Below are 23,415 nucleotides of genomic sequence, written 5' to 3'. Positions count from 1 at the left end.
ACCTCATGATCCACCCGCCTCGGCCTCCCAAAGTGCTGGGATTATAGGCGTGAGCCACTGCGCCCGGCCATATGTGTGTTTTTATATACACACACAGTCTCTCTAACACAGTCATGCGCCACATAACGATGTTTTCATCAACAACAGAGACTGTATATGACAGTGGTCCCAAAACATTATAATACCATATTTCATTTATTTGTTCGTTTGAGGTGGAGTCTCACTCTGTCACCCAGGCTGGAGTGCAGTGGGTATGATATTGGCTCACTGCAACCTCCTGGGTTCAAGCGGTTCTCCTGCCTCATCCTCCTGAGTAACTGGGACTACAGGCGTGTGCCACCACGACTTGCTAATTTTTGTATTTTTAGTAGAGACAGGGTTTCACCATGTTGGCCAGGCTGGTCTTGAACTCCTGACCTCAGGTGTACCACCGCCTTGGCCTCCTAAAGTGCAGGGATTACAGTTGTGAGCCGGCATGACCAGCCTTCTCAGAATGTGTTCTTACCTTTAAGTGACAAGTGATTGTATGTGTCTGCATTGTCCAATTAAGGGTAGCTGCTAGCTGCATGTGACTTTTTAGCACTTGAAATATGCCTAGTCTGAATAGAGGCATGCTGTAAGTGTTACACATACGTACTATTTTCAAAGATTTAGTATGAAAAAAATGTAAATTATCTCAATAATTTATATTTACATGTTGAAATGATATACTTCAGATTTAATATGTTAAATAAGTATATTAAAATTTCTCTGTTTTTTTTTAATGCAACTAAATTACATATGTGGATCACGTTCTATTTCTGGTGGACATTTTTTCTAACTAAAAATAAATGTTTCTGTAAATTATGGTTAAAATTGAACATTTTTGATAGAGAGTTATTTTTAAGTCTTTGATTACAACTTGACATTTAATCATTGGCATTAATATTCTATTAGATGTAAAAATGAAAATTATAAAATGAATTTTATTTTATTTTATTTTATTTTTGAGGCAGTTTCGCTTGTGTTGCCCAGGCTGGAGTACAATGGCATGATCTCGGCTCACTGCAACAACCTCCTCCTAGGTTCAAGCGATTCTCCTGCCTCAGCCTCCTAAGTAGCTGGGATTACAGGCATGCGCCACCACACCTGGCCAATTTTGTATTTTTAGTAGAGACGGGGTTTCTCCATGTTGGCCAGGCTGGTCTCGAACTCTCGATCTCAGATGATCCGCCCGCCTGTGCCTCCCAAAGTGCTGGGGTTTACAGGCGTGAGCCACTGCGCCTGGCCAAAATTATTTTAAGGTCTTGCTTTTAGACTTGTTGGCGCAAAACCATAACTAATCCATGATTTCGTGTTTCTTGGGTTGGAGCCAGTTTGCCACATCTATCATGGATCTTTGGCTTTATTCATTTTTTTTTTAATGTAACAAATATTTTTTGTTTCATGTATGCTAAGTGTGTCTTGGGAAATACTTCTCCATAATTTCAGGAGGGAACAAAAAATAATGGATCTACATGTAAATGCATTTGTGGATTTGGATGTTGGAAGGAAGTTAAGGCAGTTCTTCTCTGGCTTTTATTTTATTTTATTTTTCCTGTAAAGTAGGACATAAGGTCATCATAGCTACCACTAGTGATAGCTTCTCTGAAGAACTCCCTGAATTGAGTAAAATTAAAGGGTTCTCCATTGATGAGAATCAGTATTTATTGAGTACTTTGTGGGCACCAAGCTAAACACTGAAGAATATAAAAGAGGGCACCCTTTTTACCCTACCTTGCCCTCAGAGCTTATAATTTTGTTAGGGAAATATGACATATAACAAAAAAAGGCAGCTAAGGTATAGTAAGGGATATATGGTATATATTCAGTACTACAGGAGGTCAAAAGATGAAGTGAACTCAAATGACTAGAGATTTCTTTTAAGCTTTCTCTTTTGCTGCTTATCACAGTGGTAGCCAAGTAATCTTCCCAGAATGATCCCTTTTTAAGTACCTTCTAGCACTGTACTTGACTCTCAGAACAGTCAGTAGCAATTTAATATGAGAACTATGTAGAAATTAGCACATATTCTTCAGCGCAGAGTTCAAAACAGTAATTTTATAACTCATGAGCACTTTAAGACAGTGTTTACAAATAGGAAGTTGAGATTTCTGTGGTATGCATGACTTAAATCATGTAGGTTCTTGAATTTATTTGCTGTGCGTTTTAGGATGCAGCTGAATTAGCACCTTCTCTTTCCTGTTATTACCTCTGAATTCCTTACTTTTCAGTCTTTACTATTTGCTATATTGATGATGAGAAGGAAAGGATTCCAGGGTGGGGTAGGTGGGTATCTGTAGTAATAAGATCGACAGATTATAAAAAGGTGAAGGTGAGGGAGGGAAGAGGGAGTTGTATAGGATGAAAAGTTTGACAATGTACTTTTGAGTATTGTGGAATTGGACTGACTACTGAGGGTGTGGCAAACAAGCTGATAGAGACATTAACCCACATGCGTGCATACTACAAACATATCAGAATGAAATATGCAATAAGGGCTGGGTACAGTGGCTCATGCCTGTGATCCCAGCACTTTGGGAGGCCAAGGTGGGCGGATCACTTGAGCTCAGGAGTTTGAGACCCATCCTGGGCAACATGGCAAAACCGTGTCTCCAGGAAAATACAAAAATTAGCCAGGCCTGGTGGCGTGTGCACCTGTAAACTGAGGTGAGAGAATTGCTTGAGCCAGGGAAACGGAGGTTGCAGTGAGTCAAGATCTCACCACTGCACTCCAGCTGGGTAACAGAGTGAGAACCCTGTCTCAAAAATAAAACAAACAAAAGAAATATGCATTAAGAACAAAACTATAAATGTGTAACTAAACTTTTAAGGAAGGAAAGAAGAGGAGGAAAATTCATAGGTATCAGAAATCAGAGAAATAAAATCAGAACAGTAAGCGGGAGCTAGTGTTGATGTATCTAGCATAGGGGACTTTTGGTCCTGCATATATTCTAAGGTGTCTGCGGTTGAATTTTATTGCACATATGGGGATAGGATATATGACCTTGGGCCTTTTCAAATTATGTCTGGAACAAAGACCCAGGCATGTGGCATAGAGCCTGAAATAACTTCCCTAATTATGCATAGAGATTAGAAAAAGTACCCACTAGTCAAAGGCTCACTCAAGAACAAAGTCAATGACAGAACAGTCTAAGAGAGAATATAAAATGTGAGTGAAATGATTGAAGAGATAAAAGACGGAAATGAAGCAATGATGTAATAGATCAGTGTGAAAAAGAAACAGTAAGACTTGGGAAAAAATTAACTTTTCGAAATTAAAAATATAATCATGGAAATTGGCAGTAGATGGGTTAAATTTCAGATTAGACAGATACTCTTGCCTTGGCTGAAAAGGAAAAGTCTAGCAATAAATGGTTAAGAATAAGTAAATCTAGGCTAGGCACAGTGGCTCACGCCTGTAACCCCAGCACTTTGGGAGGCTGAGGCAGGCGAATCACCTGAGGTCAGGAATTGGAGACCAGCCTGGCCAATGTAGTGAAACCCCGTCTCTATTAAAAATACAAAAATTAGCTGGGCGTGGTGGTGCATTCCTGTAACCCCAGCTACTCGGAATGCTGAGGCCGGAGAATAGCTTGAACTTGGGAGGCGGAGGTTGCAGTGAGCCGAGATCACACCATTGCACTCCAACCCGGGCAACAGAGCAAGACTCATCTCAAAAAAAAAAGAAGCAGCAAATCTAAAATGTAATCCATAAAAGTAAGAAATTGAAAATAAAGGATTTAAAAAATACTAGACTGATAAAAACCAAAACAGAAAACCAGAATAGATTTGGTTTTTAAAAATATAATCATGGAAATTGGCAGTAGATGGGTTAAATTTAAGATTAGACAGATACTCTTGCCTTAGCTGAAAAGGAAAAGTCTAGCAATAAATGGTTAAGAATAAGCAAATCTAGGCCAATAAATGGTTAAGAGTAAGCAAAAATAGACCAAAAATAGATTTTTAAGGCAGAAAGCATTGTTAGTGATGAAGGAAGTCGTTGCATAATGAAGATGATGAAGAAAGGCATTACATAATGAAGAATGGAATAATTCACCAGGAAGAAATAGTTATCTTGAATCTGTGTGTCCAAATGATATTGTCTCAAAGCACATAAAGCAAAAATTTGCAGACAAAAAAAAAAAGACTACCTACAAATAAAGTGGGAGATTTCAGCACATTTCCTTCAGAAGCCAATGAATAAACCACCACCACCCTCAACAAAAGTGAGAAAAATGAAAGCATAGAGACTGTTTGAACAACACAGTTAACAAGCTATGTCTTTTAGACATGTGTAAACTGTACTCTCAAAATTAGTGTTGATGTTCCTTTCAAGCACACATAGGACATTTACTAGTCATATTATTAATATACAAACATTTAGAGAGTTACACATATTAAACCTCAAAGGGAGGGAGTTCCACAAATGCCTAAGCATATCATACTGGCTACTTTTTGTGATTCCTGCAGTACATGGAAAATTTACAAGCCGGGCACGTTGACTCACAGCTGTAATAATCTCAGCACTTTGGGAGGCCATGGTAGGAGGATCACTTGAGCTCAGGAGTTTTGAGACTAGCCTGCACAACATGGTGAGACCTTGTGTCTTAAAAAAAAATTCGTTTTAATTAGCCAGGTGTGGTGGTTCACATCTGTAGTTCCAGCTATTCGGGAAGCCAAGGTGGGAGGGCTGCCGGAGCCCAGAGATCCAGGCTGCAGCAAGCCATGATTGTGCCACTGTATTCCAGCCTGGGTGACAAAGTGAGACCCTGTATCTTTTTTTTTTTTTTTTTTTTTTTAAGACAAAAATTTCCTTGTTTTTCCAAGTTTCATTTGAAAGTGATGTTAATCAAATAATATTTAAAAGAAATAATAGTAATTGAAATACCTCTTGAACTCTGCATATGAGCCCAGGCATACTGTGTGTTTTACATATATTTAAGTTTTTAGCAGCTTTCAATTATAACATACGATTGTCACCTTTAATAGATGAGAAATTGTAGGCTTCAAAATGTTTATTTACACCCAAGGTTAGCTGACTGGAGATCTCTACTTTTAAATATTACACTTTTACAAACTCTACCCCCTTTTTATACCCTTGTTATTATGAAATATAGCTAGGTGGAGAAACCTACATAAAACACAAATACAGAGTTTGTTGAGTTATTATTAAGGTATTATCTTTGTAGTACCAACAAGTCAAGAAATAGAACTTTGCCGGCCACTAAGCCTTTTATGTTTCCCAGTCTAATTATATTCTCCTCCTTCCCCACTAAAAGCATTTGTATTATAATCATTTTCTAGCTTTTTAAAAAATGCTTTGGCCTGGTGCAGTGGCTCACGCCTGTAATCTCAGCACTTTGGGAGGCCGAGGTGGGTGGATCACGAGGTGAGGAGTCTAGAGACCATCCTGGCCAACATGGTGAAACCCCTTCTCTACTAAAATACAAAAAATTAGCCAGGCATGGTGGTATGTGCCTGTAGTCCCAGCTACTCGGGAGGCTGAGACAGGGGAATGGCTTGAACCGGGGAGGTGGAGACTACAGTGAGCCGAGATCGTGCCACTGCACTGCAGCCTGGCGACAGAGCGAGACTCCATCTCAAATAATAATTTGAATACCAAAGTGTACATTCTCAATGTGTTTTGTAAAGTTTTCCTTATTTTTCTCCCACTGCTTTTGTCCAATTTATTTGTTAAGAAACTGGTAGTTTGACCTGTAGAGTTTCTTACAAGTTTGATCAGATTCAGGTTTGATGTTTTTGGCCAGACTTTATAGGTAGTGGTATAGGAGATACATATACACTACTGGTTGTTTTTGTGATTTACAGACTACTGATACTCATTGGTTAAATCTGTTAACTCATTAGAGATAGCAAAATGGTGATTCTCTAATTTTATTATCTCTTCATTACTGGAATGTTTCTAAAGAGAAGCTTCCCCTCATCTAATACTTAGCTACCTGGTGATTCAATTTATATAAGAGACGAAGAATAAGTGTTTGCTTATTTCTTGTTATTTACCAATTTTGTTGGGGGTTTTTTTTTTGCTTTTTTTTTTTCGAGATGGAGTCTTGCTCTGTCCAGGCTGGAGTGCAGTGGCGCGATCTCGGCTCACTGCAAGCTCCGCCTCCCGGGTCCATGCCATTCTCCTGCCTCAGCCTCCCGGGTAGCTGGGACTACAGGCGCCCACTACCACGTCTGGCTAATTTTTTGTATTTTTAGTAGAGACAGGGTTTCACTGTGTTAGCCAGGATGGTCTCGATCTCCTGACCTCATGATCTGCCCGCCTCGGCCTCCCAAAGTGCTGGGATTACAGGCGTGAGCCACCGCGTTATTTACCAGTTTTCAACATGATGGGTTGGTTTCCACTAGCATCTTTCAAATAATCTTTTTTTTTTTTTAATTTTTAAAGTATTACTATGAACTCATAGATGGATGGATTGACTGACTGATTTTGAGACAGGGTCTTGCTCTGTCACCCAGGCTGGAGTGCAGATGTGTGATCACAGCTCACTGCAGCTGTGCCCTATTGAAAGCACTTTGGAGGCCAAGGTGGGAGGATCACTTGAACCCAGGAGTCTGAGACCAGCCTGGGCAGTATAGTGAGACCCCATCTCTTAAAAAAAAATTTTTTTTTTTTCCTCAAATAGCTGGGTGGTGGTGCACGCCTGTAGCCCCAGCGCTTGGGATGCTGAGGCAGGAGGATTTCTTGAGCCCAAGAGGTTGAGGCTGCAGTGAGCTGTGATTGGGCCACTACACTCCAACCTGGGTGACAGAATGAGACCCTGTCTCCAAAAAAAAAAAAAAAAAAAAAAGATGTTTATATACCAGACTACCCTCTGACACCCTTTTTACCCTACTTGGTATCTCATACCCTATACTGAGCTATTCCTCTTCATAGACACCCTCCTTGCCAAACTGCCTTCACCCTGTATGGTCTCTAACCATGTAGTACCAGTTCCCTTGCCACTCCTCTCAGCAAGTGGACATCCTCCTCACCATTTTAAAAAAAAAAAAAGTCTTCGATGGCCGGGCAGATAGATCACGAGGTCAGGAGATCGAGACCATCCTGGCTACCATGATGAAACCCCATGTCTACTAAAAATACAAAAAATTAGCCAGGCATTGTGGTGGGTGCCTGTCGTCCCAGCTACTTGGGAGGCTGAGGCAGGAGAATGGCATAAACCCAGGAGGCAGAGTTTGCAGTGAGCAAAGATCACGCCACTGCACTCCAGCCTGGGCGACAGAGTGAGACTCCGTCTAAAAAAAAAAAAAAAGTCTTCCACATTTTATAGAAATCTAACATTTCTTTCATATGGCTATCCAGTTGGTTGGAATTTCATATAAAACTTGCATCTGCTCCCTCCCAAATTTGAAGTTTTAAGAAAGTTTTCTGTATCCATAGAACTGTTTTTTAAAAGGGTATAATTTTTCTTATTGCTTTTGTTTATAACAGATGATGATGTGCCTGCAGATATGGTTGCAGAAGAATCAGGTCCTGGTGCACAAAATAGTCCATACCAACTTCGTAGAAAAACTCTTTTGCCGAAAAGAACAGCGTGTCCCACAAAGAACAGTATGGAGGTAACTTTAAATGTAATTGCTTTTCTTTTTGTAATGAAAGTATTTTCAGGAAACAAACGAAAAAGGGAACGTCATCCTTTTTTAGAAGTAATGATTATGGATGATAAGAATATTTGCTTTACTAGTTTCTGTTTTGTTTTTGAAGGGCGCCTCAACTTCAACTACAGAAAACTTCGGTCATCGTGCAAAACGTGCCCGAGTGTCTGGAAAATCACAAGATCTATCAGGTATTTCCTATGGGAAAGTAAGAAATGGGGTAAAATAATTTTTTTTTAAATTTTACTTGATACAAAAAATGAACATTAAATGTATTCGAGTATTACCTTTGGGATTCAGAAAGTGATTATTACAGAATAAACTTTAGAACCCTGACCGCTCCCTCTGACTTTTGTTGTTGTATAAAAATGCTTTTTATGTATTTATTTTAACCATTTCTGAGATGGCACATAATACCTAAAAGAAGGAGTACTTTTGTTAGTTCAGGATAGAGATAAATATGTGTTACCCATGAAACCCACATGCTTATAAAATGACCATTATCCAAAAAAAAAGCTATTCATTAGATAAAATGAAAACTGTGTTCTTTAAATAATGAGAAAGTTACTGCTCGAATGATAGTTTATATGTTAATCTCTTCATAGCAGCACCTGCTGAACAGTATCTTCAGGAGAAACTGCCAGATGAAGTGGTTCTAAAAATCTTCTCTTACTTGCTGGAACAGGATCTTTGTAGAGCAGCTTGTGTATGTAAACGCTTCAGTGAACTTGCTAATGATCCAATTTTGTGGTAAGTAAAAACCTATTCCTTATTAACTTGAGATATATTATTTGTTGCCCAAAATGCTAAACATGGTAGGAAAGTCGGAGTGGTGAGTTGGTAGTTACAATTAGTTGGAACAAAATTAAAATGCTTATCAATTCCAAGTTACAAATGGGGGCTGTCAGTCCAGGTGGTATTTATAAAATCAGTAAATGAAGTATTTTCGCTGCTATTTATCAGTTAATAGCAACTGAGTGATTATGGGAAATGTTTTTCTTTTAATAGCTTTTTAGAAACAGAACTTAGTGTAATTTAAAATAGCTAATGAATTTTAAATCTGATAGATTAGAATGTAGGTTTTATACATCACTTTTGGAAAACAGTTGTATTCATGAATCTTTAATTCGTGCCCTTTGACCCAGTAATTCTACTTCTGAAAACGTTTTTTTGCCTTATGTACAAATTTTTCATAACAGGCTAGTTAATGAGAAAAATTATAAATAATCTAAATATCCAGATATAAGGGAATGAACTAAGTAAACTTTGTAATGTGTACTTGGAGAGTTGTGATATAACCACTAATGGTAATTTTTACAAAGAGATTTTCATTTGTTTTTCGAGAGACAGGGTCTTGCTCTGTCACCGAGGCTGGAGTGCAGTGGCGCGATCACAGCTCACTGCAGCCTCAACTTTCTGGGCTCAAGCCATTCTCCCACCTCAGCCTCCTGAATAGCTGGGACTACAGGCATGTGTCACCATGCCCGGCTAATTTTTTTTTTTTTTTGGAGACACAGAGTCTCACTCTATTACTCAGTCTGATCTTGAACTCTTAGGGTCAAGTGATCCTTCTACCTCAGCTGCCCAAAGTGCTGGGATTACAGGCATGAGCCACCACACCCAGCCCAAGTTTTTAATAGTGTGAAAAAATGCTGTTATAAAAAGTCAAAAGAGGCCAGGTGTGGTGGCTTCTGCCTGTGGTCCCAGCTACTCCAGAGGCTGAGGCAGGAGGATCGTTAGCCCAGGAAGTCAAGGCTGCAGAGAGCCGTGATCGTGCCACTGCACTCCAGCCTGGGCGACAGTGGGAGACCCTGTTTTTTAAAGAAAAGAACAGAGTACAAAATTGAATATGCTATATAATCACAACTATAATAAATGATCTGTAGATAAAATGAGTGGAAGGAAATATGGCAGACGGTTAATAGTTAATATATTGAAACTATAGTTCTTTACACTTTTGTTTTACAACAGTTATATGTATTACTTTTATGATGCACAAAAGGCGCACCATATATATATATATATATATATATATGTTTTTGTTGTTTTTGACAGAGTTTCGCTCTTGTTGCCCAGGCTGGAGTACAGTGGCGCAATCTTGGTTCGCTGCAAGCTCTGCCTCCTGGGTTCAAGCAATTCTCCTGCCTCAGCCTCCTGAGTAGCTGGAATTACAGACGCCTGCCACCATGCTCGGCTAATTTTTGTATTTTTAGTAGAAGCAGGGTTTCACTATGTTGGCTAGGCTGGTCTTGAACTCCTGACCTCAGGTGATCCTCCTGCCTCGGCCTCCCAAAGTGCTGGGATTACAGGCATGAGCCAGTGCGCCTGGCCCGCACCTTACATTTAAGAGAAAAATTACAAAGGAGAAATGAAAATGAAGAGTAACAGAACAAAACAGCATTGCTCACTGTACCAAAAATGATAATAGTTAACCATTACTCCAGTTTGAAGATTTGATGGTTCTTGATAGGATATAAATGGGTTGAAGATATAGGACAAATTAAGTTCAAAGTATTTTACTGAAACTTATCTTTTTGGCCAGTCGAAGTGGCTCATGCCGATAATCCTAGCACTTTGGGGATTGAAGTGGGAAGATTACTTGAGCCCAGGAGTTTGAGACCATCCTGGGCAACATACTGGGACCTCATTTCTACCCAAAAAAAAAAAAAGAAAAAATAAGGCAAGAGGATCACTTGAACCTCAGAGGTCAAGGCTGCAGTGAGCCCATGATCACGCCTCTGCACTCCAGTGTGGGCAACAGGAGTGAAATCCTGTCTCAAAAAGAAAAAGAAAATTATCTTTTTAAGTGATAATCATGATGTTTTTACAGTAAGAATAACTTTTTTTCCCCTTCCTGAGTGAACAGTTTGTAAGGAAATTGAAACTTTTTGTTCTTTTGTGTGGACTAATTTTCATACACAGTTACATTGTGAAAATTTTCACAGGAAAACTAATTTTCAGCCAGGCATGGTGTGGCTCACGCCTGTAATCCCAGCACTTTGGGAGGCTGAGGGGTGGGTAAATCACTTGAGCTCCAGAGTTTGAGACCAGCCTGGGTAACATGTGCCTGTAGTCCCAGGTCCTTGGGAGACAGAGGTGGGAGGATCATTTGAGCCTGGGAGGCAGAGGTTGCAGTGAGCTGAGATCGTGCCACTGCACTCCAGCCTGGGTAACAGAACTAGACAATGTCTCAAAGGAAAAAAAAGGAAAAGAAACTAATTTCCATATGCAACTACACTGAAAATTTTCAATGTGAAAAATACGTTTCCACATTTTAAATCCTGTTTTTAGCTGGGCATGGTGACGCATGCCCATAATCTCAACTACTTCAGGAGGCTGAGGCTGAAGAATCGCTTGAACCTGGGAGAGGGAGGTTGCAGTGAGCCAAGATCGTGCCACTGCACTCTAGCCTGGATGACAGTGAGACTCCATCTCAAAAAAGAAAAATCCTGTGTTTTAATATTCATTTTTGTCTATTCTTATTTTCTTACTCAAGTTTTTGAGGCCTCAAATAATTGTTAATAGTTGTTCGAAACTGTATTAATCTAAAGGACATTTTATCAAGAAAATTTTAATTCCTTTCTCTGTTCAGGAAACGATTATATATGGAAGTATTTGAATATACTCGCCCTATGATGCATCCTGAACCTGGTAAATTCTACCAGATTAATCCAGAAGAGTATGAACATCCAAATCCCTGGAAAGAGAGTTTCCAGCAGTTGGTATGAAATATAAATAGAATATATTGGTTTATATTACACATTTGTAAATAACTTTCTTTTAAGAAATAAGTTTAGGCAGGGCATGGTGGCTCACACCTGTAATCCTAGCACCTTGAGAGGCCGAGGTAGGCAGATTACCTGAGGTCAGGAGTTCGAGACCAGCTTGGCCACCATGGCGAAACCCCATCTCTTCTAAAAATACAAAAATTAGCCGGATGTGGTAGCTCACGTCTGTAATCCCAGCTACTCGGGAGGCTAAGGCAGGAGAATCGCTTGAACCCGGGAGGCAGAGTTGCAGAGAGCTGAGATCGCACCGCTGCACTCCAGCCTGGGCGACAGAGTGACACTCTGTCTCAGGGGAAAAAAAAAGTTGAGTAGGTTTTAAAGGTAAACCAATGAACATTTATCAACCAACAGAATATTCAACAATTCTTTTCACTACTGACATATCCGTTAATAAGTTAGTGACAGTAAGCATTAGTAGCCTGTGAGCAGTTGTGATTTCAGGGGGTATTTAAGTTATTAGTGTTCGGTAGTTGTTTTAAACTTCCACATTTAGCTTAATTGATATATGGTCCTTCATGAATGAGTCTCAGCCGGAGATGATTTTGCTTTCTGTGGGGCATTTGGCAATGTTGGGAGACATTTTTTGATCGTCACAATGGGAGGAGAGCGTGCTGCTGATATTTGGCTGGGTAGAGGCCAGGGATTACCTCTAAACATCCTACAATGCACAGGATGTTTCCCTCTAAACATACTACAATGCCCCATAACAAATAATTAACTGACCCAAAATATCAGTAATGCTGAGATTGAGAAACCCTGTTTTTTGTTTGTGGATATTACTGGATCATAATTTGTTTTAGATTTTACATTGTACTCTACGACACAAAATTATTTGGAATAATTGAGAATTATTTTTGATTTTTAATAAAAGTTGTTCATGCAGTTGTACATTAATTTAAATATAAGGTTTATGTTAGTAGTCATTGGTTTTGCTTTGTTTTTGACATTTTAGTATAAAGGTGCACATGTAAAGCCAGGATTTGCTGAACATTTCTACAGTAACCCTGCAAGATATAAAGGAAGAGAAAATATGTTGGTATGTTTGATTTTTATTTTTATGACTTAAAATGGTAATCTTTCAGTTCTGTACTGACACATTTATTTTTTTCTAGTATTATGATACTATTGAAGATGCCCTTGGTGGGGTACAAGAGGCTCATTTTGATGGACTTATCTTTGTTCATTCTGGAATATATACTGATGAATGGATATATATTGAATCTCCAATCACCATGATTGGTGCAGGTATTTTGAAGTGCATTGTCATTAAAATTTTAATATTTTACTCATTTATGTGATAGGATTTTAAAAATGCTAGTGACTTAAAATCCAGTTGAACCTTTATAATATCCTGCTGGTAAAGTAGGAATGAAGATATCACACATATTTTAAGTGAAGGAAATGAAAACATAAGAGTTCAGAAATTATAGCTGTATATAAATTTCTTTCTTCACCTCCCTCCCCTGCCCCCCCCCCCTTTTTTTTTTGATACAGAGTCTAGCTGTGTCACCCAGACTAGAGTGCAGTGGCACAACCTCAGTTCACTGCAGCCTCTGCCTCCTGGGTTCAAGCAATTCTTATGCCTCAGCCTCTCAAGTAGCTGGGATTATAGGCGTACACCACCATGCCTGGATAATTTTTGTATTTTTAGCAGAGACAGGGTTTCACCATGTTGGCCAGACTGGTCTCAAACTCCTGGCCTCAAGTGATCTGCCCACCTGGGTCTCCCGAAGTGCTGAGATTACAGGCATGAGCCACTGTGCCTGGCCATATATGTTTTCTGATGTTAGTACTTTCTCCAGTTGCCTTCAGTTGTTCATTAAACAAAAAAAAAATAGTTTTTTCATCTTTTATTTGAAAATAAAGATGCGGCTGGGTGCGGAGCCTCACACCTGTAATCCCAGCACTTTGAGAGGCTGAGGTGGGTGGACCACTTGAGGTCAGGAGTTGAAGACTGGCCTGGCTAACATGGTGAAACCCCATCTCTACTAAAAATACAAAAAAATTAGCCAGGTGTGGTGGTGTGCACCTATAATCCCAGCTACTCTGGAGGCTGAGGCAGGAGAATTACAAAGAAAGATGCTAATATTTTTATTGCTATGTTTTTAAAGGAACTGAAATATAATTTTTAAATACTTTTGTACTATTTCAAAGCTATTTATGGTCAAGTTTCTAAGAATAAATGTAATATCTGTCGAACACTGAGTCATTTGAAGATTTGTGTTTTTTTTTTTGAGGATACAGTACATAGAACATTTTAAGATAGCTACTAATTATTATTTGCTAGTGAAATTTGCATTTACAGCCTCTTTTGCTTTCTTCCTCTATCTCCTCATGAAGATGGGGAGGACAGAGTAGAGCAAATTTTTGTCTGGTGATTTTATTACTTTCTAAATAGAGGCCACTGTTGGAAATAAATTTAAATAGAGGTCTCTTCTCTTCTTGAGCTTCTGTTTCCAGTGCTGCTGCTAGAAACAGAATGGTTTCCACAAGAAACCATTTTTTGTTTTTGTTTCCACAAGAAACCATTTTTTAATATGTCATTGCATTTTATATTCGTAGTATTTATAGTTAAATGTTATTAGAAGTATTACTGTGCATGGATTTGAATATAGCAAAGGCTGATGATGAAACATAGTTAACTGATAGTGAATATTAGTTGTACTACTCAGTACTAATGTTTTTAGTAAGTTCTCCCTCCATAAAGATACCCATCTGTTGAAATCGAATAAAGGTAATATGCTTAAAATATCTTCTCCACAGCACCTGGGAAAGTGGCAGACAAAGTTATAATTGAAAACACTAGAGATTCAACCTTCGTTTTTATGGAAGGCTCTGAAGATGCTTATGTTGGATATATGACAATAAGGGTAAGAAATGTTAAGATTTAAAATACACGTTGAAATCATAAAGGCAGTAATTGTTTATTTCAAAAAAAAAATGTTTACTTTTCAGTTTAACCCTGATGACAAATCTGCACAACACCACAATGCACACCACTGCTTAGAGATTACGGTAAATTGTAGCCCTATTATTGATCACTGTATCATCCGAAGTACATGTACAGGTTAGTGTTTTCTTTATCTTTTACAATAAAATTTGGAGTCACTGTATTGTTGCCCAGTAGGTATTTAAATAAATAAATAATTTTTCTACAGTTGGTTCTGCAGTATGTGTTAGTGGTCAAGGAGCATGTCCCACTATCAAGCACTGTAACATCAGCGACTGTGAAAATGTTGGACTGTATATAACAGATCATGCACAGGTATTTTTCAATTTTGTGGGGTTTTTTAAAAAAAAATTTTTTAAAGCTCTATTAACCTTTGTTTCTGATTACTTGTTGTAGGGAATATATGAGGATAATGAAATTTCCAATAATGCATTAGCTGGGATTTGGGTTAAAAATCATGGAAACCCGATTATTAGACGGAATCATATTCATCATGGACGTGATGTTGGTGTGTTCACATTTGATCATGGCATGGTAAGAACACTTATTTTTAATAGAAAAACCGACTTCTGCATCAGTTAAATTTCAAGTATGTTTCAGCATTATTTTCTCATCACCAAATTATCTGAATTGAGGCGTATAGGTTTAAAAGCAATTTCAGCATTATATTTTAAAATCAATATGCAACATTTACTCTGTAAATTTATGCATCAAACATATCCATGTAGAGGTGATAGCGTTCTTAGGCAATATATGTGATCTTTAAGGGGAGTAAGGTATAACCCGTTAGTTCTCAAATGTGTGTGTGCATAAAAGTCACCCAAAAGCTTTCTGTTTTAATGAAAATTCCTGTATCCTCAGATTTAATAAATCAAAATTTCCAAGGATGGGGCCTAGAATATGTATTTTTAATAAGCACCATAAGTGAATCTAACACAGTTTGTAGGGTATACTTTGAGATATAATGGTTTCATTGTTATTTTGCTTTTCATTTAATTCCTCTTGAAAATTTTTAAACTGGCAGAACTTTAATAGGAGATATAATGATAAAATATCAGTTTTAAAAACGTTATGCAGCAGTTTCATTAGGCATCCTTGTGGAGTATACTGTGTTTTAAAATATTACTATATAGTTTTACATAATTTTCTAGAGACATGACTTTTTGAGCTTGAGATCACCATTTCAAAATAATGTTTTGAATGTCTATTCAGATTTTTTTTTTCATTTAATGTCAAATTTTCCTTGAGGTAATTGTCAAGTCCTAATACAGCATTAGTAAAATTTTCTGTTGAGGAGTCCGAGATGGGAGAGAGGGTCGTAACATTGTGGCAAATAGGATTATGGTGAGGTTTTGTTGCCTATTATACAACATTAAGCAATCCTAGGAATGTTGGATTCATATATACAAATTTTCAACGACAAAGAAAATTTTTTATTTTCATTGTTTGTTCTTTTTGTTTTTTTTGAGACGGAGTTTCACCCTTGTTGCCCAGGCTAGAGTGCAGTGGTGTGATCTCAGCTCATTGCAACCTCCACCTCCTGGTTCAAGCAATTCTCTCTCAGCCTCCCAAGTAGCTGGGATTACAGACATGCACCACCACATCTGCCTAATTTTGTATTTTTAGTAGAAACAGGGTTTCACCATGTTGGTCAGGCTGATCTTGAACCCCTGGCCTCAAGTGATTCACCTGCCTCAGCCTCCCAAAGTCCTGGAATTACAGGCATGAGCTGCCGCATCTGGCCAATGCAGAATTCTTTTTTGAAATAAACTAGACCATGGCTGGGTGCAGTGGTTCACACCTGTGATCCCAGCACTTTGGGAGGACAAGGCAGTTGGATCGCTTGGGCTCAGGAGTTCAAAACCAGCCTGGACAACATGGTGAAACTCCTTCTCTACAAAAAAATACAAAAATTAGCTGGGCATGGTAGCTCACACCTGTAGTTCCAGCTACTTGGGGGGCTGAGACTGGAGGATCGCTTGAGCCCAGGAGGCAGAGGTTGCAGTGAGCCAAGATGTTAAGATGTGTGCCATTGCATGGGATTTCAGGCGTGAGCCACCACGCTTGGCCAAGTTCATCATTTTTGAAAGACCTCTGGTGATGGATGGTCCCTTATTAAAATTCACCATAGTAAGTTACTCCTCATCACACACATGCTCCTATACCATTTTAAAGAATAGATTTGGGCTTGTAAATATTACAGCATTTTAAAAAATAAGTCTAGGCAATGCTATAGGTAGATATTTCCATTAAGGATTAATGAGATTTATAAATTTTAAGATTTATAAAGTATTTCAACCTATCCCCACCCCATCATTTTTATTTTGCAAAGGTTTAAAACATTTGCATTCCTACAGTTATTGATCTATATTTATTCTGTATTTATTTATCATTTGTTATTTTATCATGGTTTCTCCATGCCTGAATTTTAAAATTTTGACTCATTCTTGATATGGCTAGGTTTTGTCATCCAGTCTTTTTTTTTTTTTTTTTTTTTTTTAAAGAAAGGCTTATGGATATTATAGCTTGAATTCTTGCCATGTGAGAATCACTATCCATTGCGTTTTAACTTAGCTGAGTTTATTTCTTTCCCTCACGATTCTGTAGACATTTTTCTATTCTAGCATTGAGCATGGCTGAGAACTCTGAGATCACACTGGGTTTTATTCTTTCTTCTTTGCTTGAAAGATTGCTCTTCTACCTCAGTATCCATATTTTGGCTTTTGTTGATGTCGTATTGTTTTACTATTTTTCTGTTCCATATGTTCCTTTCTTTAGAAACTTAGCTATCTTTCTTGTTATTTATATTGCTATGTTCTGTTCTGTTTAGTGTTGTGTGAGTTCCTCAAATCCGTGTTCCTTACCACGTCTCCGTAGTTTGTTTTTCTATTGTTATTTTGGTTCCAGTGTGGGTCTTGCCTTTAATGTATACATTTTTTAATGAAATTTTTCTAACATACACCAAAGTAGAGAGAATAATATAATGACTCTCCAGGTACCTATTGTCTGCCTTCAACAACTATCATTTCATGGCCATTTTTGTTTAATCTATACCTCATGTGTCTTACAACCTTCTTTACACTCTGGTTTATTTTGAAGTAAATACCAGACTTCTTCATCTCTTGTAAATATTTTACCATGTGTCTTTCAAAGATGGGCGGTTTTTTTTTCTTTCCCATAACCATAATGCTAATTCACTCCTCAATAATTAGGAGTAATTCCTTAATATCATCAAATTTTGTGTTAATGTTCACAGTTCTCCAGTTGTTTTTTGTTTGTTTAATATTCAATTCAATGCAGAGTTGTTACTTTTGTAAAATAAGATTAAAATGTCATAGCAGGCCAGGCGTGGTGGCTCATGCCTGTAATCCCAGCGCTTTGGGAGGCTGAGCAGGTGGATCACCTGAGGTCAGGAATTCAAGAACAGCCTGGCCAATATGGTGAAACCCTGTCTCTACTAAAAATACATAAATTAGCCAAGCATGTTGGTGCATGTCTCTAGTCCCAGCTACTCAAGAGGCTAAGGCAAGAGAATCACTTGAATCCAGGAGGCAGAGGTTGCAGTGAGCCGAGATCGCACCACTGCACTCCAGCCTGGGTGACAGAGCAAGACTCTGTCTCAAAAAATGAATGAATGAATTAATTAATTAATTAATGAATTAATAAAGTGTCATAGCAGTGCCAAATGGCTATAAAATTTTTTGAGGCTGGGTGCGGTGGGTCACGCCTGTAATCCTAACGCTTTGGGAGGACAAGGTAGGCAGATCACTTCAGCCCAGGAATTCAAGACCAGCTTGGCCAACACAGTGAAACACTGCCTCGTGGTGGCATGTGCCTGTAATCCCAGCTTCTCGGGAGGTTGAGGTATGAGAATCACTTGAAGTGGGGAGGTGGGAGGCAGAGGTTGCAGTGAGCCAAGATCATGCCGCTGCATTCCACCCTGGGCGACAGAGGAGTGAGACTCTGTCCAAAAAATAAAAAAAATACATGGCATATTCATGCCATTGGATTTCATCACTTTAGAAGATAATAATAAGCTAAGCTTATTATAGCCTTTAGTTACTTGGGGAAAACTATACTTCACTGAAAGTCTAACGTACTAACATTGGTTAGCTCACAGCACCCTCCTCTTACCCAGATTTCACAGTATTTGGTAAGTGTTTTTATAGATTAGAGTTGTGGAAGTTTATTTCAATGAAGATAGCATTTTTCTCTTTTTTTAATCTGGAGAGTTTCTTGTGAAACTCTTGAATGCCTTTTATTTTGTCTTTTTTTTTTGAGACAGAGTCTCACTCTGTCGCCCAGGCTGGTGTGCAGTGGTGCAATCGTGGCTCACTATAACCTCCACCTTCCAGGCTTCAGGCAATTCTCATGCCTCAGTCTCCTGAGTAGGTGGGATTACAGATGCCTGCCACCACGCACAGCTAACTTTTGTATTTTTAGTAGAGACGGGGTTTCACCATGTTGGCCAGGATGGTCTAGAACTCCTGACCTCAAGAGATCCACCGTGCCTGGCCTACTTTGTCATATTTAATAAAGAATATTTTACTTCAAAAAATTTATACATGTTGGAACTTTTGTGGTTTGCATTAAAAGACAAAGCAGAGGCTGGGCACAGTGGCTCACACCTGTAATGCCAGCACTTTGGGAGGTCGAGGCAGGAGGATGCATGAGCCCAAGAGTTTGAGACAGACCCTATCTCTACTAAAGAAATGTTATAAAAATTGGCTGGGCATGGTGGCACACACCTATAGTCCTAGCTACTTGGAAGGTTGAGGCAAGAGGATTGATTGAGCCCAGGAGTTCAAGGTTGTAATGAGCTGTGATAGCTCCAACTTGGGTGACAGGGAGATTCCTGTCTTCTTAAAAAAAATTTTTCGGCCGGGCTTGGTAGCTCTGTAATCCCAGCGCTTTGGGAGGCCGAGGCAGGTGGATCACTTGAGGCCAGGAGTTCGAGACTAGCCTGGCCAAAATGGCAAAACCCCATCTCTACTAAAAATACAAAAATTAGCTGGGTATGGTGGCACCCGCCTGTGATCCCAGCTACTTTGGAGGCTGAGGCATGAGAATTGCTTGAACCTGGGATTTGGAGGTTGCAGTGAGCCAGTATCACACCACTGCACTCCAGCCTGGGAGACAGTGAAACGCCACCTCAAAAAAAAAAAAAAAATTCTAATTTCTTACAGTTCTGTATTATTGAATTATTTTGCACTAGAGGTATCTCTTAACAAAATGGTTGCATTTTATTAAAATACATCTTGAAGCAGGCCCGGCTCAGTGGCTCATGCCTATTATCCCAGCACTTCAGGAAGCCGAGGGAAGCAGATCACTTGAGGTCAGGAATTCCAGACCAGCCTGGCCAACATAGTGAAACCCCATCTCTACTAAAAATACAAACATTAGCTGGAAGTGGTGGCTCACACCTGAAGTCCCAGCTCCTCGGGAGACTGAGGCAGGAGAATCACTTGAACCCAGGAGGCACAGGTTGCAGTGAGCCAAGATTGCACCACTGCACTCTAGCCTGGGTGACAGAGAGAGACTCCGTCCCCACCCACCCCCCCAAAAAAATAAAAAAATATTGAAACAAAATTACATTAACTGAATCCATAATAAAGATAAGTTTCCTTGCAAAATTATAAAACTGTAAGTCAATCAAGCTTTGTCATTTCTAAAGGTAGTAAAATCATAGTTGTGGCAATGTAGAGGCTTCTCATTTTAAGGTCATTGAGAAAAGATAACTTTTTGCTGCTTTGTTTTCTTAAAAGTTACTCTGAAACAAAAGATACAGATTATAAACTCCATATTTGATAGAATTAGATAACCTAAATTATTAATACAATGTGGTAAATGACTGCATGCCTGTAACCAGGGCAGCCAACCAGATTGGAGCAGGTTAAAGGTCTAGTAAAGCTGTTCAGGAAGATAAATTGGTAAGCCTAATATAAATGTAAATGTATTAAGAGGTGATTTACAGGAGGTGATGCAGGAGAATTGCTTGAACTCGGGAGGCAGAGGTTACAGTGAGCTAAGAGTGGGCCACTGCACTCCATCCTGGGCAACAGAGTGAGACTCTGTCTCAAGAAAATAAAAAGAGAAGTGATTTGGACAACTGGCAGCAAGTTTAGGATAGCTAGAAAGCTAAGCAAAGGAGAAAAAAAATCTAAAAAATTATGCAGCAAAGAATATCTAGTCATATTTTATGGCTCAACTCTGAATAGCACACTAATCTAACCAAAATTAAGGTACAGCTACACTCAAAGGATACAGTGTGTGAGTATATATTGTGGGGGATAGAGAGGTAGGAGAGCTAAATTCTACTCTCCCATAATATAAGTCAGTGGATAATACCTAAAACTGGGAAGTCAAGATTTGGTAACACAGTGTGTTACTTAGTAAGATAGAGGTGAATCAAAAGAATCAGCTAAAAGAATTAAAAGTGGGGGCCTCTGGATAAAGGAAATGAGGGAGAGGGCTGCTATTTGCCTTAAAAAACTTGTGCATCTAGTTGAGTCTCTTAACTATGAAAAATCAAAACCTAAAGAAAACAAAAAGATTATCCCTTGCATTTGAATACTGTTTAGTCAGTGTATATCAATTTTTTTTTTTTTTTTTTTTTTTTTTTTGCTGGATCACTGCACTCAGAGATAACCACATTTTGCTTGCAGCGCTGTAAAAGTTTACCACTCAGATTTGTCAGCCTGGCATGGTGGCTCACACCTGTAATCCCAGCACTTTGAGAGGCCAAGGTGGGAGGATTGCTTGAGGCTGAAAGTTTGAGACCAGCCTGGGCAACATGATGAAACTCCATCTCTACTAAAAACACAAAAATTGACCAGGCTTGGTGCCATGCACCTGTGGTCTTATCTGCTTGGGAGGTTGAGTGGGGAGGATCGTTTGAGCCCGGGAGGTTAAGGCTTCAGTGAGTGATTGCACCCTTGCACTCCAACCCAGGCAACAAAGTGAGAACCTGTGTCTAAAAAACAAAAAAACAAACAAAAAAAATCCACCAGATGTGTCATTCAACTCCTGGCAGAGAGAGACTAAGAGTTAAACTAATTGTGCTCCCTCCTCTCCTCATGGGTGAAAACATCTGAAATGGTGAATAATCCTAATCTAATATTAAGGTCTCTTTGTCTAGCCTCTTTTTGTTTTTTTGATGGTCAGTTTTGCCATAACAGTGTATTTATACACCCAGTGTGTATTCACTTTTATTCTGTATGAAATCAAAGAAGAAGTTTTATATTTGAAGGTGCTATCTTATATATAGGCCCTGATTTGTTTTATAAAAAGAATAAGATTATAATTCAAATGTAGAGAGATAATTTATAGATAATTTGTTCTTTATTAGAAAATGAAATCTGAAAACTACTTCTGTATGTTATTCTTAGAGGCCTGTTTTCTTGAAGAGTTAAACATGTAGTATACTAGAGTATTCAGAATATCACCTTTTTAACCTCTACTAAATTTGGCAAAAAATTCATCAAATCCTGTTTGAGTACTTACCGTGTGTAAAGTCTTACATACATGCTCCAGAAGTTAGAATAGTCTAGACAGGAGCTTACGATGGGGTAGAAATGGACATATATAAATATAGAAATAATATAAGGCAATACATGAAAGTAACATTAGAAAAATACTTAGTGCTAAAGGGATTTTAAAGAGGAAAGAGATTAAGCACATTCAGTTTTTTCTTAATACAGTCTGCATTGAGTCTTCAGCCTTGGGATATCAGAATTATGGTAACTTCCATTATCATTATAAAAGTAAAACATGTACATTATATAGGAAATTTAAGAAATTCAAAGTATGAAGAAAGACATAATTATCCATAATTCCACCACTCATAATCATCTCACATTTTTGTTCCATCCTTCAAATTTCCTTTAAACAAAATTGAGATTATACATAATGTATACTACTTTAAAACTTGTTCTTTTCATTTAACTTGTATAGGATGAACATAAGTCTTCAAAAACATTGTATTTAGCCAGTTCTCTATTATTGGGCTAAGGTGAAATTTTTTTTTTAATTGCTCTTATTGTAGGACGCTGTGTTCTTTGGTCAACCTTTATTTATTTTTGAGACTCTCGCCCAGGCGGGAGTGTGATGGTGTGATTACAGCTCACTGCAGCCTCAACCTGCCAGGCTCAAACAATCCTCCCACCTCAGCCTCCCGAATAACTAGGCCTATAGGCACATGCCACCACACCTGTATTTTGTTTTTCATTTTTTCTGTAGACATGACATCTCACTATGTTACCCAGGCTGGTCTTGAGCTTCTAGGCTCAAGCAGCCCTCCCTGATCGACCTTCCAAAGTGCTGGGAGGCCCAGCCACAACTTTTAGAAGCTGACTTGTTGGGACATTTTTAAGGGAGCCAGGGTTTATATTCTTAATGACTTTAACCTTTTGTTGAAGGATATATACTTACTAGTTAATAGTATTCATCTACATTTATTGAATAGATCTTTTGCTGTTTTTTCTTCATGCCTTTGAATGTACTTGGACTTATTAGTGAGGATGTATAGTTCTTTGTTTTGCTAAAACATTTAAATCATTAGCCAGGCATGGTGGTGTATGCCTTTCTATACTCCTAGCTACTCAGGAGGCTGAGGCGGGAGGATTGCTTGAGTCCAGGAGTTTGAGGCTGCATGAGCTATGATTGTGCTGCTGTACTCCAGCCCAGACAACAGAGTGAGACCTTGTCTGTTTAAAAAAAAAAAAAAAAAAAAATTTAACTCTTTTTCTTTCCATGATTATTACTTGAAGCTTAGTGTATGTACCTGTTTTTTATTCTTACTCTTAAACTTTTTTTTTTTTTTTTGAGACGGAGTGTCGCTCTTATCACCCAGGCTGGAGTGCGGTGGCGCAGTCTCAGCTCACTGCAACCTCTGACTCCCGGGTTCAAGCAGTTCTCCTGCCTCAGCCTCCCAGGTAGCTGGGATTACAGGTGTGAGCCACCACACCCAGCTAATTTTTGTATTTTTAGTAGAGACGGGGTTTCACCATGTTGGCCAGGCTGGTCTTCTCCTGACCT

The 23,415-nt window shown here is 38.7% G+C and overlaps 1 protein-coding gene across 3 annotated transcripts in view; it reads left to right on the top strand.

Moving 5' to 3' along the window:
* FBXO11 (F-box protein 11) overlaps positions 1-23,415 on the top strand; it is a 100,378-nt gene that overhangs the window by 60,195 nt on the left and 16,768 nt on the right. For 2 of the 3 annotated variants that reach the window (XM_031655137.1, XM_021924810.2), the window contains exons 2-11: positions 7,478-7,605; positions 7,751-7,832; positions 8,247-8,391; positions 11,234-11,363; positions 12,382-12,465; positions 12,542-12,674; positions 14,193-14,299; positions 14,385-14,496; positions 14,588-14,694; positions 14,776-14,913. In XM_031655137.1, coding sequence (XP_031510997.1) covers positions 7,478-7,605; positions 7,751-7,832; positions 8,247-8,391; positions 11,234-11,363; positions 12,382-12,465; positions 12,542-12,674; positions 14,193-14,299; positions 14,385-14,496; positions 14,588-14,694; positions 14,776-14,913 — 1,166 coding nt within the window. The remainder of the gene's footprint in view (positions 1-7,477; positions 7,606-7,750; positions 7,833-8,246; positions 8,392-11,233; positions 11,364-12,381; positions 12,466-12,541; positions 12,675-14,192; positions 14,300-14,384; positions 14,497-14,587; positions 14,695-14,775; positions 14,914-23,415) is intronic. The other variant, XM_031655139.1, reaches the window with a different exon arrangement.

This window comes from Papio anubis, chromosome 14 (assembly GCF_008728515.1).
Source record: "Papio anubis isolate 15944 chromosome 14, Panubis1.0, whole genome shotgun sequence".
Taxonomy (NCBI): domain Eukaryota; kingdom Metazoa; phylum Chordata; class Mammalia; order Primates; family Cercopithecidae; genus Papio; species Papio anubis.
The sequence above is the reverse complement of the archived record's forward strand: the minus strand, read 5'-3'. Positions and strand labels throughout refer to the sequence as shown.